Below are 18,945 nucleotides of genomic sequence, written 5' to 3'. Positions count from 1 at the left end.
AAACTTCCACTTCAACATCGTTCAGTCTTAAAAACTCTTTTCTCTCTTCAGTTTGTGTTGTTTGTGTTTCTGGAGTTTTGTACCTGGGAGGAGGCGGGGGAGAGCAGAGGGGAGGGGGAGGCCAGGTGTCCCCCCTCCCTCCCCTTGGACTGGTCCACGTCTGCAGCGGGCGGGGGCGGGGGGCAGCGGGGGTCGGACCAGGTGGTCTGTCTGGTTACAGGATGGTAATAAAACTGCTTCCCGCTGTCCTGGTCGGTGTGGACCTGACGGAGGAGACGGAGGACGTCAGAGTCATGTGACTCCTGCTGTGGAGTCTTTGAGCAAGGCACTGACCCGTCGCCTGTTCCTGTTCATCTGATCTCCAGCAGCTCAGGTTACATCTGATGAAACTTTAATCACCTCTGCAGGAGAGCAGGAGACGCTCCGACCAGTTTATAGTAAATGTGAAGAGAACTAAACGTGTGATTGGTTCTGACTGTGATGTAATAAAAGAAAAGAATTGATCATCATACAGTTTTTCACAGGTGTTTAAACTCTGAGCAACTTGAAACACAGTCAGTGAAACCTGAAGCTCCTGCAGCAAAACCCCAAACCAGGTCTGCAAACCTTTAAATCCACGTCACACACTTCTCTTCATCATCAAAACGAAAACTAAAAACTTCATTCAGCAACTAGTGTTTACACATGTAAACAACTAGTGTTTACACATGTTGTCCTGTTTTAGAGGGAAATGGAGTGATAGGAAGAGGAGGAAGAGGAGGAAGAGGAGGAAGAGGAGGAAGAGGAGGAAGAGGAGGAAGAGGAGGAGGAAGGGACGCTGGGCGGAAATGTGGCCACAAATAAATAGTTTGTTTTTGTCTTTTTATGTTTAGAGTTTTGAAACTTTGTTTATTTGTTGTGTTTATTTTTTTTTATCTGACTGAATGTTGGATGTAAAGTAGATAAACACGACTGTAACAATCTTTAACACTGAAAACACTAAAGTCATAAACCTGCTGAGAGATCTGTTCCCATGACGACGTGTGTTAACAGTTGTGAAAAACTGTGAGAAGAAAATGAATAAAAGCTTCACAAACATCATGTTTAACATTAAATATAAATAAACTTCGTCTCCTTTCAGTGGTTCAACTGAACTATCAGAGGTCAGAGGTCACTGACCTGCCAGTCATCATGCGGGCTGAGGGGGGAGGCGGGGCTCATCATCCCGGAGGAGGAGGAGCCTGAAGATGAGGAGGTGTGGCCTGCTGTAGCGGGGGCGGGGTCAGGGGGCGGTGGTGCGGGGAGGGCGGGGCCAGCGACAGAGATCTGAGGCGTTTTCTTCAGACTGGAGACGTTAGCGTAGACGGGCGAGTCGGGGCCGAGCGAGCTCTGGTCCTACAGAGAGAGAGAGAGAGAGAGAGAGAGAGAGGATATGATCGCATTAGAGATGTTACTAGAAATCACAACATCAATACAGACGATACGACGGCGACGGATCCATCAGAACTTCTTACAGCTGAATCACAACAAAACAGAGACGCTGTAGCAGCATCCTGAGCTCTGAACAACAGGTAAATAAATAATACATTCATTAAAAAAACAGGATACGTGGTTGTGATCCCGCTGTGAGGAGGAGGAGGAGGAGGAGGAGGAGGAGGAGGAGGAGGAGGAGGTTACCTCGGACCCCCACAGGGCGAGAAACACTTTCAAAAATGCATCACTAACGTCCTCTCCTCTCATTGGCCAGGTGGAGAAGCCATTCTCTCCTCTCATTGGCCAGGTGAGAACGTCCTCTCCTCTCATTGGCCAGGTGAGAACGTCCTCTCCTCTCATTGGCCAGGTGGAGAAGCCATTCTCTCCTCTCATTGGCCAGGTGAGAACGTCCTCTCCTCTCATTGGCCAGGTGAGAACGTCCTCTCCTCTCATTGGCCAGGTGGAGAAGCCATTCTCTCCTCTCATTGGCCAGGTGAGAACGTCCTCTCCTCTCATTGGCCAGGTGAAAACGTCCTCTCCTCTCATTGGCCAGGTGGAGAAGCCATTCTCTCCTGTCATTGGCCGGGTGAGAACGTTCTCTCTCCTCATTGGCCGGGTGTATCTGGGGCGGGACTATGAATGTAAAGACAGGAAGAAGGTGATGAAGACGCTCCGCTGGTTAATACGACGTTCTACCTGCTCGTCCAGGTGTGACCTCGATTCATTCTGCAGCGAGTTGTTAACAACTAAATTCACTCATCAACATCCCAGCATGCAAAGCGTTCCTGGCTACAACTGGCAGAGTTCTCCTGGTAGTCGGGATCGTAGTTCTGGTCTGAGTGTGAGTTCAGATCTGCACGATCGGATCCCAGCGAGGAGGAAAAGCCGCTGCTGTGAAAACGCCCTGAAACATGAACGTATGCTGCAGCACTTCCTGTCTGACTGTCATTAACTGTAACTGTGTCTCTGTGGGTGAGCTGCTGTCCGACAGGAAGAACTCCTCCCATGTTTTATAAACACACGCACACACACACACACACACACACACACACACACACGCACACACACACACACACACACACACACACACACACACACACACACAAACATTAACCAGAGTAATTGAAGTCTCTGCAGCCTGATTTTCCTGTTAGATTCTTTGCGTTTTAAAAACACCTGCAGACAAAAACATTCAGTCCTGAAGAGTTTCTCTTTGTTTCCTCGTTCTGTTTTCACATGTTTCCTTTCATCAGTTTCCTCTGTGACTGAACTCTGCTGCTGCTGATGATGATGATGATGATGATGATGATGATGATGATGATGATGTAACCATCCTGCAGGTTTATATTCTGACACCAGTTTACATTATTTACACTTTGTTTCTGTCTGAGAGAATACTACAGTACCCATGAGCCTCTGCTGCCGCTGTTGCTATGGAGATGAATTCAAAACGCTTCGTTGCTGAAATTGAAAAACAAAACGTGTCGTCATGGTTACTGAATTCACTCAGAGTCACCCATAATCCTCAGCTTCTGCTCGCCATCAGAGAAACCAGATTTTAAGCTCTGTGATTGGCTGTTTCTTGCCGAGATGCACCCTGGGAGTCGTAGTTAACCTCTACCCCGAAATCTTTATGTCCACAGTCTCGTAGCTTCGACTTTTTACAGAAGAAGCAGATATTTTCATGATGACATATATGTTGTATCACAATTCAACAAACAAACAAACAAACAAACAAACAAACAATACTAACAGTGATGAAAAGAATGACACAAACCTCTACATCATCTGCACCAGAACAAACTAGAGTCTAGCTGTAAACCAAAAGGTGAAATATGAAGGAAAGAGAGAAAGAAGGTAAATAAAGTCAAAAACAAGAACGAGCACGTTTGAGGTAAACAAGTAAACAAATGTTGAAGTGATGAAGAGGAGCAGCAGAGAGTCTGGAAAACCATTCAGATGGATTTTCTTTAGAAACAGTCGAGATGTTTCAAATGTTTTTAACGTTTGTGTTAAATGTTATTTAACGTTTAACGATGAGAGCTGATGGACTCAGTCACACTTTACTGCAGTACATGTATCACTCAGACATTCATATAAAGTCTCATTAAATCCTCTTTGACTCAAAACATTAAACTTCCAAGACGACTGAAAACCTGATTAGTCGATTAATCGATTAGTTACCGATTATTAAAATAATCTCCAACTGTTTGGATAATTGATTAATCGCTTTGAGTCGTTTTTAAAGAAGAAAAAGTCCAAATTCTCTGATTGCAGCTTCTTAAACGTGAATATTTTCTGCTTTCTTTCGTCTCTTTGACAGTAAACTGAAGACATTTAAGGACGTCGTCTTAAGGAAACACTGATCAGCATTTTTCAACATTTTATGGACCAAACAACAACGAATCGATTAATGTGGAAAATAACTGACAGATTAATCAATAATGAAGATAATCATTAGTTGTTGCTCTGGATTGTAAATCTGTGTAATAAATACAGCAGAGAGAGGACACGATGCATCACGAGTAGTTTCACTTCTAACAACTAGTACCTGTCATTTTACTTGTACAGTAGAAATACACAAGTATACAGCAGTACTACAGTATACAGCAGTACTACAGAATACAGCAGTACTACAGAATACAGCAGTACTACAGTATACAGCAGTACTACAGTATACAGCAGTACTACAGAATACAGCAGTACTACAGTATACAGCAGTACTACAGTATACAGCAGTACTACAGAATACAGCAGTACTACAGAATACAGCAGTACTACAGTATACAGCAGTACTACAGAATACAGCAGTACTACAGTATACAGCAGTACTACAGTATACAGCAGTACTACAGTAGTACTGCTGTATACTGTAGTACTGCAGTTAACAGCAGTACTGCTACTTGCTGGTAATAATTTTGTCTTTTTAAGTTTGTTAACAAACCACCGACTATGAGCCATGTTTTCATATTTTTTTGTTGCTTGTTACCATGGAAACATGAGTTAACCTGGGGCTTGTTAGGGTCTGTCTCCTCTGAATGTTAACCAGCTGTTAGTCAGAGGTCAGAGGTCAGAGTTTCACATTAACCTGAACACACTCATCGACCTGCTTTTGTTTCGCTTCATTAACTACAAACTCTTCAAGATGTTTGTGTTTGTTTGAAGGAAAATGAACCTGATGAGAGTTAACCAACTACAACATAAACATTTCAACTAAAACTTATATTTATGTTTTATTTACAGAAATGTCTGGACTTACCCATGATGCATCTCTTTCTGTTTTTCCTGTTATTAAAGTCCCTCCAGTGTTAAACTCCACTGAGAGTTTGTGTTTGTTTCTGATCTGACTGTGACTGAAGCTGCTTCATGTTGTCACACTGAGCTCTGCCCTGCAGGCTGTAGCCCCGCCCCCTACAGGCTGCAGCCCCGCCCCGTGCAGAGTGTAGCCCCGCCCCCATCTCATGATGGGCAGTCATCCTCTTTTTTAGGAGTCGACTCATCTGAATCAGTCAGCACCCGATCACAGGTTTGATTCCACACATCAAAACTCTATTTACTTACTATTTTACTATTCTATTTCATTTAGTTTTTTATATTATTTTAGTTTCCCATTTAGATTTAGTTTTTTTATTTTATTCTTTAAAAATGTATTTTATTTCATTTTTCATTTCATTTCATTTCATTTCTACCTTGAAGCTTCTTTTATTTTTATCAACACTTTTTCTCCTTGAGATTAAAATTTAATTCTTGACCAAGACAGTGTCCCCTCAAAGACCGATTAAAGACCTGTCCTGGAGCTTTCAATTGAATCACATGATCTTCCTCAACAGATGTAGTTGGATGTGGTCGGCCACTAAATTCTGGTGGTTAGTTTGAACCCTCTCGTTGTTGTTTTTGTAACTTTACTGTGTAAATAGTGACCTCTGTGGCCACGACTGGTAACTACAGGATTAAGAATCTTCCTCCATTTCCCAGGATTCTCTTGAGTCACGTGATTTCATGACATCACCACGAGGTCACTGCTGGCTGACATCACTTCTTCAAGGACCCATAAAACTTTATCAGTTACTTCTGGGAAGTAACTGATAAAGTTTTATGATCACAACGCTGACTCATCATCAGCTTTAAGTTATTATCTTAAACTTGTTAGCAAACAGTTGTTTATTTCCACATCCAGCAGTTACGGAGCAACATTATCATTCATGTGGAGTCGTGTTTCTGTCCAATATTCACTCTCTTTTAGCTCTGTTTTTACTCTCTACCAACTCCTGAGGGAAATATCTGGCTCTTTAGCTGCTAAATGCTCCACTATGTTCACCAGCTAGTCTACAGCTAACTGTGTCTGTTTGGTGCTGAGCAGGTAGTGTACAGCAGCTTTTTACAGCTTTTTCTCTGAAAACAACACTATGAGACGCTGAGAGTGAACCAGAACAGTAAAGTTGCAGCCGGACAGATAAACAATGAGCTGAAACTCACTATAAAGCTCCGTAAAGCCGAGAGGAGCTGCAGAGTCACTGATAATTCTCTGTAGGTTCATCACTACGAGCCACAACCAACACTGTTACTGTATAGATCAGACTGTGGAGCAACAGAAATATACGTTATTATAGAAATATACGTTATTACAGAAATATACATTATTATAGAAATATACGCTATTATAGAAATATACGTTATTACAGAAATATACGCTATTATAGAAATATACGTTATTACAGAAATATACATTATTATAGAAATATACGCTATTATAGAAATATACGTTATTACAGAAATATACGGTATTATAGAAATATACGTTATTACAGAAATATATGTTATTACAGAAATATACGTTATTATAGAAATATACGTTATTACAGAAATATACATTATTACAGCAATATACGTTATTATAGAAATATACGTTATTACAGAAATATACGTTATTACAGAAATATACGTTATTATAGAAATATACGTTATTACAGAAATATACGTTATTACAGAAATATACGGTATTATAGAAATATACGTTATTACAGAAATATACGGTATTATAGAAATATACGTTATTACAGAAATATACGTTATAAAGGATTTAAAACAGGGGGGCCAGATATTTTTGCCGGATTTGGCTGATATTTGGCTGATATTTGGCTGCTCTAAAGACTCGTAAAGTTTCAGTACAATCACAAGTTCAAAACAAACTAATCGTCCAGCGAACACACACAGCGTCTGTATCTAAAATCATTTTTCCTACAAACCGACTGAGACAGTTATTTTTTTCTGTGTTTTAAATTCTGAACAATAATCCAAACTGCTGAAGCAGAAAAGAAACAAGAAGTAAAAGATCCTGAACGTGAGGATCAGATGTTCACTGCGACTGCTCTTAATGGTTTTATTATTTGTTATTCATTTATTTATTCATGTATTTTACAGTTTTTCTTCTGTTTTATGTCTTATTTTTGTGGATGTTGTCTTCACTGTAATTTGTAGCACTCTGGTTGTTTTTAAATGTGCTTTGTAAATAAAGTTGACTTGAATTTTATTTTCAAGTAACAGACTGAAGGACACTGCTGACGTGTTTCAGGATGAAGGTTCATCAGAGCAGATGTGACGGCGTCATGTGATCAACAGGAAAACAGCTGCACATGTACAGCTGAGGATCCGCGACAGGAACATGAATCAATTCAAAAAGAACCAAAATAAAAATATAAATGTTCTCAGGTGTTCATACACACTTCACCTCAACTAACTTCTTCTTCAGTGTTCCCAGTGTGTTAAACCAGCAGTCAGGTGTCTGTAATTGTTCCTCCTGTTCATACTGGATATTAAAAGATCCTTCAAATGTGCTTTCAATGGAAGTGATGGAGGATAAAATCCACAGTGTGTCCACACAGTCATTTAAAGTCTGTGTGAAGCTTCTATTCAGCTTCATCAGTCTGAGTTAGTCATATCAAGTGGATATCTGACACATTTACAGTCTTTTTAGCATCAAATTCCCTCTTTGTGTTTCCTCGGACAGTGTTTCCCTGTTGAGCTGCAGGTGGAAGTATAGTAACAAAAAGAGGAACTTTGGCACTAAAAAGACTGTAACGTTGAAAGATATCTACTTGATTTGACTCATTTGGACGCTGAAGCTTCATATTAGCTTCAGATAAACTTTTAAATACATTTTGTCCTCCATCACTTCCATTGTAAGGTCATTATGAAGGAATCTTCTAATGGTCAGTATGAACAGGAGGAATGATTACAGCAAGAATCCTTTTTAATTTTTCAAGTGTGCATATTTTTACAGTGAACAGGATCCAGTCTGTTAAAAACCAGACTGACCTGAAACCCCGCCCACTCACACACACACACACACACACACACACACACACCCACACACACACACACACACACACCCACACACACACACACACACACACACACACACACACACACACACACATATCCTCATCCTGCCGGCTGTGACATCACTACATCCTTCTCACCTCATCACATCCTGCTGTGAAACCAGCAGACGGGCTCAGACCCTGATCTCAAACTCTGCTGCTCCAACAAGAGGTCAGAGGTCAGAGGTGCTGCTGACCTCTGACCTCTGACATCCAATCACTAAAAAGTAATTAAATTAAAAATTAAGTTAAGTTTACTTAACACATTAAGTAAAGTTCTAATAAACATCGATATAACAAAACTAAAAGTGAGTTTAAGTTTTCCTCAGGATTCAGTTTCCTTCCAGTCTGGAGGTCAAAGGTCAGCAGCGTCTCAATGCTTCCTGTTGCTGCTGCAGGAAGTGAAGCTGGAGACCTGCAGTCTGTAGATTCAGTTCGGTTATTGATGATCGATCGGCTGATAACGGGGTCTTACCTGTGAGGGAGGCGGGGCCGGTGCAGGTTCAGGAGGAGCTCCAGGACTCGTCAGAGCCTCCAGGTCCAGGTTCAGGTCCTGGATGGACTCGTAGATGTGGTTTGAGTCCTCCCCCTTTAGTGAGTCCTCCTCCTCACTGGACTCCTCTTCCGGCTCTATGGGGGGCTCCTGGTCGTCATGGCCACCTGCCGAGGTAGTACCATGGGGGGGGACCACGGGAACCACCGGAGTCTCCACAGGAATGGGCTGGTTTTGGGAGCGGGGCATGGGGAGGGGATCTGCTGGGCTGAAAGTGGGGACCCAGGGTTTATCAGAGTCCCCGTGGTCGTCCAGGACACCTGACAGGTGAGGCTCCTTTTTTCTTACAGTGCTGTCAGCCATGTTTGTAGTCCCGCTATTCGTTGTGGTTGCAGGCTCTGCAGGACCAGCAGGAGGGTTACTGGAGTGTCGCTGTGGCGGCACCACCAGGGGCGACAGGTCCTGGAAGTCCAGTGGGACGCCGAACGTTGACATGCGGTTCTCGGACTTGCGGTGCCCGGTCGAGGCATCAGGTCTGAGCCGGATTGTAACTTCGTCCCCTGGTTTGGTTTTGGTCCCGCTGGGCTCCTCTAAAGTCTTTGGCATCGGGACAGGGACAGGGACTGGGACCGGGACTGGAGCCGCCACAGGAAGCAGCAGGGGTTCAGGGCTGGGCGGGTCAGCGAAGTCCAATGGCGAGGGGAAGTCTGGTGGTAGCTCCCGGACGTACTTGGCAGGGATGTAGAAGGGTCTGGAAACTCCGTCCCCCCGGACCTGCCACCAGTGCTCGTTGGTCTTGGCCAGCAGGACATAGCGCTCGTTGGGTTTGATGGAGACCAGTGCTCCATCCCGACCCTGATACTCATACTGAAACTCCACCAGGACCAGACCTAGACCTGCAGGACCCAGACCACACAGGAGGGTCAGAGGGAACAAGGAAGACCAGAATTAAGTTCTGCTACTGCTACTGCTAACATCATTAATTCTACTTTAACACTTACTGCCACTGCTAACATCACTAATGCTACTTTAACAGTTACTGCCACTGCTAACACCACTAATGCTACTTTAACACTTACTGCCACTGCTACTGCTAACATCAGTAATGCTACCTTAGCACTTACTGCCACTGCTAACATCAGTAATGCTACCTTAGCGCTTACTGCCACTGCTAACATCACTAATGCTACTTTAACACTTACTGCCACTGCTAACATCAGTAATGCTACCTTAGCACTTACTGCCACTGCTACTGGTGACATCACTAATGCTACTTTAACACTTACTGCCACTGCTAACATCAATAATGCTACTTTAACACTTACTGCCACTGCTACTGGTGACATCACTAATGCTACTTTAACTCTCACTGCTACTGCTAACACCACTAATACTTCTTTAACCCTTATTGCTACTGCCACTGCTAACATCACTAATGCTACCTTAGCACTTACTGCCACCGCTAACACCACTAATACTTATTTAACTCTTACTGCCACTGCTACTGCTAACACCACTAATACTTCTTTAACTCTTATCACCACTGCCACTGCTAACATCACTAATGCTACTTTAACTCTTACTGCTACTGCTAACATCACTAATGCTACTTAAGCACTTACTGCCACTGCTAACATCACTAATGCTACTTTAACTCTTACTGCTACTGCTAACGTCACTAATGCTACTTTAACTCTTACTGCTACTGCTAACGTCACTAATGCTACTTTAACTCTTACTGCCACTGCTAACATCACTAATGCTACTTTAACTCTTACTGCTACTGCTAACATCACTAATGCTACTTTAACTGCTTCGCCTAGTCAGTTATAGTTATTGCTGCTGCTGCTACTGTTATCATTAGTACTATTGCTGCTAATGCTATTGCTAAACTGACTAATACTACAACTGTAATTGTTACCATAACTGCTACTGTTATTATTATCTGTGCTACTGCTTCTGTTATAACTAGTAAACTGCTAATGGTATCATTGCTGCTGCTGCAAATGTTTCTCCAGAAGAACCAAAAAAAGCTTTAAAGTGATGTAACATGAGGACTCTTCCTCTCTTCCTTTTGAATACTGTAGTAGTAGTGGTCTTCATTTCCTCGGTCCCACTCTTCCTGACATTTTTCTTTTCCATTAGTGATTTAATTAGACCTTTGACCTCAGCCTTGCTATACTTTACTTGTCATACTTATTCCTCTTTTGCTTTTCTTTTGTCATATATCACTATATTGAGCACAATGTCACGTCTCGTATCTGACTGCATATAACACGAGGACTCACCTCTGCCGAGTAGGGAGGAGGTCGCTGCCATGGTTACGACCCTGGGCTCCTCAGGCCCCACCCCTCAGGTAGACGGGCAGGTTGAGTCTGAAGATGAGGGGTCAAAGGTCAGAGCTGGTCAGCAGCCTCCTTAAAGAGACAGGGTGCAGATCAGTGTCATGATGTAACTGAACTTTGTCTCCAAACACAGAATCCTGAAAACACGACAAACTGCAACACTTTCTTGTTGTTTGAAGAAAATTAAAAGCTGACATGTTTCATTTGTTGTCTGGAGATCAGATAACAGGAGAAATAATATCTCATTTACCTGTGAAAACAAAAAGTAAATTATGCTGTTTTCATTAGAAAACAACCTGTTTTTCAAGATAATTATGTTAGTACGACAAAATGATCCTGAAATGACGAGACGATTAACTTGTGACCTCAAAATAAAATGATTGTGTTTAACAGCTTCTGTGGTTCAAAGTTAAATGTAATAAAACAGACTCTTAACAAACAGTGACAGCAGAGACAGAGAGGAATGAGAGTTATGTGTTTCTCTGGTTCTTCAAGTCAGAACAAGTCCAGCATTCAGATCTCCCGCAGCTCCTGAAGCTAACACGCTTTAACGCTCAGATCTCCTGCAGCTCCTGAAGCTAACACGCTTTAACGCTCAGATCTCCTGCAGCTCCTGAAGCTAACAGACCCAACGCTCAGATCTCCCGCAGCTCCTGAAGCTAACACGCTTTAACACTCAGATCTCCTGCAGCTCCTGAAGCTAACACGCTTTAACGCTCAGATCTCCTGCAGCTCCTGAAGCTAACACGCTTTAACGCTCAGATCTCCCGCAGCTCCTGAAGCTAACACGTTTTAACGCTCAGATCTCCTGCAGCTCCTGAAGCTAACACGCTTTAACGCTCAGATCTCCTGCAGCTCCTGAAGCTAACACGCTTTAACGCTCAGATCTCCCGCAGCTCCTGAAGCTAACACGCCTTAACGCTCAGATCTCCTGCAGCTCCTGAAGCTAACAGACCCAATGCTCAGATCTCCTGCAGCTCCTGAAGCTAACACGCCTTAACGCTCAGATCTCCTGCAGCTCCTGAAGCTAACAGACCCAATGCTCAGATCTCCTGCAGCTCCTGAAGCTAACACGCTTCATGTTTTCACCGCCTCTCTGTCTGCGTTGGCGTCCTGTAATGAGACGTCACGTCAGGTTTATGTTGTGATGTTTGGAGGGAAAAGAGATGCTGTCTGCTGATTGGTCAACGTCAGTCACCTGTTCACCATGTTGGAGGTTCAAATCTTGTAATATTATGATTTTTTTTCTCAAAATATCAAAGAAATGTTTTCGACATATTACGACTTGATTTCTCAAAAAATATTATTTTTTCCTCCTCCTTTTTGTCCATAAACAACTTTTTTATCTTCAAAATGTAACTTTTTTTTAAATCAAAAACAAAGTTCAGTTTTTTTCAACATTTTGACTTTTTTCTCAAATAAATATCACAGATTCAACATGTCACAACTTTTAAAACGGTTTTAACAGGTCAGAGGTGAAAAAAACTGATATAAAAGCTTGTTTCCAACAAAAAGGGGCTTCTGCCCAGGAGCCTCTGAGCAAGGCAGTCACACACACACACACACACACACACACACACACACACACACACACACACACACAGAACAATAGCAGGAGGCCGGTTGTGTTTATGGAGGGAAGTGTCTGCTCTTCCTGCCAGCTGACCGTGCAGGCCCCGCCCCCCCCGGTGACGTCACAGCGGGGGGACAGTGAGCGGCCATGTTTGGATGGAAGAAGGTTAAACGTGTGTGAGTGTGTGTTTCCTGTCTTTGTACAGGAACAATAGTCGGACTCTGTCAGTCGCAGCAGATCTGCAGAGTCTCACAGTCTGTTTCTCTTCAAACACAGAACGGCGTGAATTTAACCTGCAGGTGTCGACGTCTCCGCTTTTAAAAACACATTTTATTCACTGACCTGTGAACGCAGCACAAATCTGTTTGATTCTTCATTTTGCTTTAATGCACCAGATTTGATTTTTTCTGTTTTTGCTGTTTAACTGCTCTTTGATGTTGTGAAGAGCTTCCTTACTTTACTTATTTTATTTATTTACCTCTTTCATGCAGTACCGCCGCTCCGTGGAGCCTCAAGTACCAGGCGGTGCTTTAAATTAAGGTTGATAAAAATGTTGTGATAATTATCACATTATTAAATTTTAACACAAATTGAAAAAATATATAATTAGTGATGGACGGACTGTATCTACGCGCTCCTCGTCTGCAGCAGGAAGAAGCCGATCTGACGTAGCGGCCAAACCGTGTAATTACAACGTCACGTGATGCACGTTTTCACCACAGACTTCCACTGAAAGAGACGTCTGTAAATCAATGACTCGTCTCTCTATCAGAATTAAATCCGTTCGGTCTGATCACATCTAGAAGAGCTGCATGATTGAATTGTTTTCAATCAATCAATCAATCAATTCTAGTCAGCTGGAGGGCTGAACAGGAAGTAGCCGACTCGGCCGGTGAAAGTCACTAGTGCGCTCGCACAACGCGGAAGATCCGGGAACTTTTATACCCGGAAGTTGATTTTTTTTTTTTTCTTCATGAGCAACTTTCATAGGAATGAACGAGGCCCCGCCCCCGGCGCCGTATCCGGTTCTCTTTGTAAGTTTAGCTGCTTTATCAGCTGCTTCTGAACGAGACGTAACGGCGAGTACGAGACAACATGAAGAAGAAGGAAGAGGAAGCTGAGAGATGAAGTCCGTGCCGGTGTTGTTGTATTCTAGTCCAGGACTCGAGCGTCGACGGCATCAACTGATAAAGACGTTATATATTTATATATATTTATATATATTTATATATATTTATATATATTTATATATATTTATATATATTTATATATTTAACCGCACCGTGCAGCCACACACACGCCGTGGTCGCTATGGAAGCTCTTCGGCGGTCTTGCAGTCGGTGCATCATTAACATTAATATGAAATCACAGCTGTGTTGTTTTTTGACCTTTGGCCAGACTGGAGCACTGGAAACCATCATGACCAGTTACACTGTCATTGATTTTAAAGTTGTGATTTAAAGTGTTTTGTCTTTAATCTCCAGCTCATTTCATGTGTTGATCTGTGAAGTGAACTGCAACAATGAACCTGCTCTCACCTGAGCCAGGTGTGTTTCAGGTGTGTTTCAGGTGTGTGAGAGACTCTGACACGCTGGAATGCAGCCTAACCCCCCCCCCCCCCCCCCACTCTCTCTCTCTTTCTCTGTTCATCTCTCTACCACACCCTCCCCGCCAGGCTGGTATGTAACACACACACACACACACACACACACCAACCACAGGACTGAAGTGTGTGAGAAAATAAACGGAGCGAGCTGTCAATCATCAAACCGAGCTCAAGTGTTTGTGGCGGGGACTCGCCCCGTCCACCAATCACAGGAGAGAAGAATTTAAAGGAGAATTCCACCAGAAAACCTGAAAGGAGATCCAGGCCGACGTGTCATGTGACACCATAAACCCCACAGCCAATCAGGGTGTGAGCAGCTCGGCAGTGGATTCGACCTTTAGCCTCTGTGTGAGCGCCGGGTGTGGTTACAGCCAGAGCTGCACACATGTTGTTGACAGACAGAAATAACTGAGTTTAAATCATAAACGTCAGCTGACTCCGCCTCCTGAAGGCCGCAGAGAAAACAACAACAAAAAAAGGAAGAGAGGAAGAGTTTGATTTGGTCCACGGCTACTGTAACATGTTCAGTGTTTACACAAATCCTGCTCTCTGATTGGCTGTCTGTTCAAATCACCACAAACAGTTTAACAACCGTCCATTAAACTGCAGGTAACCATGGCAACGGGAGTGATGCCTCAGGTTAACTGTCTCATATTAGGAGTTTATTGTGTGTGAATGAAACACCTGGAACATCACCTGCTGCAAGACCTCTACAGCATCATCATCAAAGACATTTATTATCTCCTCAAGGACTTCTTCCTTTTCAAGGCCCTCTGCAACCCACTCAAGGTCCCTACATCCTCCTGAATGACCTCTAACCCCTAACAGACCCTCTGCAGCCTCCAGGAAGATCTCAATGACCACTGATACCTACTTCACACCTCTGGAAACTCCTCAAAGACCCCTGGAACCTCACCAAGGCCCTATCCAAACCCCTCAAGGTGCCACTGTCCTCCTCAAGGATCTCTGCGACCAGCCGAAGGACCTCTGAAACCTGCTGAAGGTCGTCCACTAATCAGAAGGTTGGCGGTTCGCTGCCGACGGTTGTACCGACACCTTGAATGGTAGTTTGCCGCCGTCAGCATGTGAGTGTGATCGAGCAGCAGAACCTTTGTAAAGCCTTTTGGATAAAAGCGGTACAGTACAGTAATTACAATAACTGATAACTCCTCAAGGACCTTTAATATCTACTTAATGCCTCTGGAAACTCCTCAAGGACCTCATCAAGGTCCCTACATCCCCCTCAAGGACCTCTTTATCTATTAGAAGATCTGACAGTGTCTTCAAAGACCTCTGAAACCTGCTGAACTAAACTAACCACGCCCACGGACAACTCTGCTCTCTGATTGGCTGTCAGGCGTCTAACTCTGAGGTCAGTAATGATCAACATGAAAATATCAGATTTTAAGTCTGAACCACGGCAACTCAACAACGAAGCTTTTTGGACCGTCTTCTTCTCCATAGCAACAGCAGCCGAGGATCATGGGTATTGTAGTATTTACACCGAACTGACGTCATCCAGCAGAGTTTTTACCAGAGAAGCAGATGTTTTCTAACTCAGCTGTTGGTCTCAAACATCATCTTTTACTTTTACTGCAGGAACGTCTGAAATATCTTCTCTCAGCTCACATCTTCATATGAAAAATATGAAAAAATACAGTTCAAATATGTCTGTGTGTTTAAACATCATCTCTACTGTGTATTGTTTTGTTTCTGATTGTAGTTTCTGCTGTTTTTGTGCAGCTGTGATTCAAAGTGAGTTCATATATCTGATGTTTAGTCCATAACTGTCTTAAAATCTGTAAACAAAGAAATAAATAATGTCTGTTTTGCTTTTATTTACCTAAATACGAAGCTACTGTTTCTAATATTAAAATCAAAGTTTTGATTTTACTGTAATTTCAAAGTAGAAGTAGAGACTTTTATTCTGAAACTTTCCTCTTTGTTTTTTAAACAAGAAGAAACTTAAACTTACATTTGAACATTACAAACAAAATAAAACGTCGACTGGTTTTATTTGTTCTGAACTTATTGCAGAAACAGACCAACGAATCGCTGCACTGACGCGTTTCTCCGTCAGACAGACGACTGAAACATCTTAATGTGGAGAAATCACAGTTACGCTGCGTTCACAAGTGTAATCTCTGTCTGGATGATGTTCACAGCGACGTTCCTCTGAATGAATGAAGCTACGTTCATATTTAACTCTGATGTTTGACGGCAACATCAGATATTAAGGTGCTCGTACGTCCAGTATCGACATTTTGTCATCATGTTGAGAGGAAACGTGATTCATATTTGCTGTTGGTCGTATATGAAGGTGGTTTCTCGGAGGCAGAGTTGACGGCAGAGCGGCTGTACCTGCTGTCAGGTGAGTGTCAGTCTCACCTAGACGACGACAACAACCTTCTACAACCTGCTTCAGCTGCTGCAGGTACAAATACAGAAAACTAGAAAACTCATCATTGCTCAAATCAATCAGGAAACAACTCTGACTGTCATTTACTGGTTTTCATTCTGGTTTTTTTTTTTTTAAAAAAGTGAAAAACAGAAGTGGACGAAGCTGCTGCTCTGTTTCACTTTCCAGATTTTAAGGTACAAAACATTTTCAGAAACATGTCGAAAGACTCCGAAACACACCCGGCAACACATTCCTGCCAAGAACACACACACACACACACACTCACACACACACACACACACACACTCACACACACACACACACACACTCACACACACACACACTCACACACACACACACACACACACACACACACACACACACACTCACACACACACACACACACACTCACACACACACACACACACACACACTCACACACACACACACACACACACACACACTCACACACACACACACACACACACACACACACACACACTCACACACACACACACACACACACACACACACACACACACACACACACTCACACACACACACACACACACTCACACACACACACACTCACACACACACACACACACACACACACACACACCCTAATCTTAACCAAAAACCAACAAGTCAAAAAGTCTTAACCCTAAAACCCAACAGAGTCTCTGAGACGTCAGTGTGGAAACAGACTGCAGGTCCCCAGAAAGCAGGAAACCGAGTCCCCCCCCACCCACACACCCCCACCCAGTCTTTGCACTAAAAATATGTTTTCACATTTAAAGTCTAAACCAACCACACACACAAATACACACCGAGAAACACACACAAATACACACCCAGAAACACACACACAAATACACACCGAGAGAAAACAACAAAAAGAACAAGAAGCAAAAGGAACAAGAGAGAAAATGTGAAAAAGTTCAAACTAACATGATGGTATAATCTATGATGATATTGATATCGTAGAGTATATCTATTGGCTGACAGATAGTTTGATAGTTTGTTGTGTTTTACCTGCAGTAAAAGTCTGATCCAGTCATCCTGCTCTTTGTATTTCTGAAGGGGCGAGTCCAAATCACAGGAACAGGTTCCTCTCTCTCTCTCTCTCTCTCTCTCTCTGTGGCCCCGCCCCTCCCTGACCTGCCAGTCTCAGCTTGTCGACAACCCCCCCTGCCCCCCCCCCCCCTCCCACCATCTCCTGCCTGAACTCACTTCCTGTTTGACAGTCAGTGGACCTGCAGCTCTCCTGTAGCTCAGCGGCGCCCTCTGGCTGCATCATTATACAATATATATAAATATATCAGCTGCACATTTATAAACATAAAACACACAACAGAAGCATGTTTGAATAATTAATACAGTCTTAAGATTAAACTGCAGATCAGAATTAGCTTGAAGCTAAATCTGGTACAATTATGTTAAAAACTACACTGATAAATGAATACAATAATAAATAAACATAATAATATTAATATGAACTTTATTTATTATAGCAGCTTTCAAAGTGATCAACAAAACACAAACAATGAGTGAAAACATTTGATCACAGAAACAAACAATAACAATCAGTGAGAGGAAAACTTAAAAGCAGATTTCTTCCATGTTGTGACAAAGTGTTTCCTGGTTTCTTCTAGAACTCCACGTCTGTGCACGCAAACGTCCTCCTGACTGAACTTTCACTAACGTTTCACTGTTAAGGCTGCTTGATGCCAAAGAACCACAGTGAGAGCCGGTATCTCTAAACAGGTCGGCCACTGCTGGGGCCGAACCTCCAAAACTCCTCCAAGAGCACAGCGACGATTCATCCAGGAAGTCCCACAAGAGCCGAGGACAACATGCAGGTCTCAGTCAGGGGTCCTGTTCACACCTGGTATTAACCTGCGTCTCCACATGCGTCCACTTATATGCAAATAAACACGCACATCATTTCCTTTGGCAAAGACCAATTAAATCTTGTTTTCAATCAGGACTTTGTTTCATAACAGAATAAACAAATATACAACTCACACATATACATATTATATATATATAAAAAACAAAAATCTCCCCAGTATCTCAGCTGTTCCTAGGACTGGGCTCTTCTGGACAGAGACCTCAGATGTTGTACCTGGAATCTGCTGGAGCCACTCTCCCAGTTTGTGGGTCACAGCCCCCAGTGCTCCCATTACCACTGGCACCACTGTTGCCTTCACTCCCCACATCTTTTCTAGCTCCTCTTGGTATTTTTCGATCTTCTCGTGTTTCTTCCTCTTGATGTTGCTGTCACTTGGGATCGCTACGTCTATCACCGCTGCCTTCTTCTGTTGTTTATCAATCAACACGATGTCCGGTTGGTCAGCCATCACCAGTTTGTCAGTCTGGATCTGGAAGTCCCACAGGATCTTGGCTTGGTCATTCTCAACCACCTTAGGAGGTGTCTTCCATTGTGACCTTGGGACCTCCAGCCCATACTCAGTGCAGATGTTCCTGTACACTATGCCAGCCACTTGGTTATGGCGTTCCATGTACGCTGTTCCTGCCTGCATCTTACACCCTGCTATTATGTGCTGAACTGTCTCAGGAGCATCTTTGCACAGCCTGCACCTGGGGTCCTGTCTGGTGTGGTAGATCCCCGCCTCTATTGATCTTGTACTGAGTGCCTGTTCTTGTGCTGCCATGATCGGTGCTTCTGTGC

At 43.1% G+C, this 18,945-nt stretch overlaps 1 protein-coding gene across 2 annotated transcripts in view; it reads right to left on the bottom strand.

Annotated features, from left to right (window-relative positions):
- The window catches only part of LOC122967409 (rho GTPase-activating protein 27-like), a 32,578-nt gene extending 15,219 nt beyond the window's left edge, over positions 1-17,359 (bottom strand). For both annotated transcript variants that reach the window (XM_044332046.1, XM_044332047.1), the window contains exons 1-5: positions 17,286-17,359; positions 10,614-10,742; positions 8,308-9,221; positions 1,159-1,374; positions 84-263 (exon numbers count right to left, since the gene is read on the bottom strand). In XM_044332046.1, the coding sequence (XP_044187981.1) occupies positions 84-263; positions 1,159-1,374; positions 8,308-9,221; positions 10,614-10,644 (1,341 nt within the window). In that variant the 5' untranslated portion in view covers positions 10,645-10,742; positions 17,286-17,359. The remainder of the gene's footprint in view (positions 1-83; positions 264-1,158; positions 1,375-8,307; positions 9,222-10,613; positions 10,743-17,285) is intronic.
- Positions 17,360-18,945: the final 1,586 nt, after the last annotated feature.

The sequence above is a fragment of the Thunnus albacares genome, chromosome 17 (genome assembly GCF_914725855.1).
Source record: "Thunnus albacares chromosome 17, fThuAlb1.1, whole genome shotgun sequence".
NCBI classification, from domain to species: Eukaryota; Metazoa; Chordata; class Actinopteri; order Scombriformes; family Scombridae; genus Thunnus; species Thunnus albacares.
The sequence above is the reverse complement of the archived record's forward strand: the minus strand, read 5'-3'. Positions and strand labels throughout refer to the sequence as shown.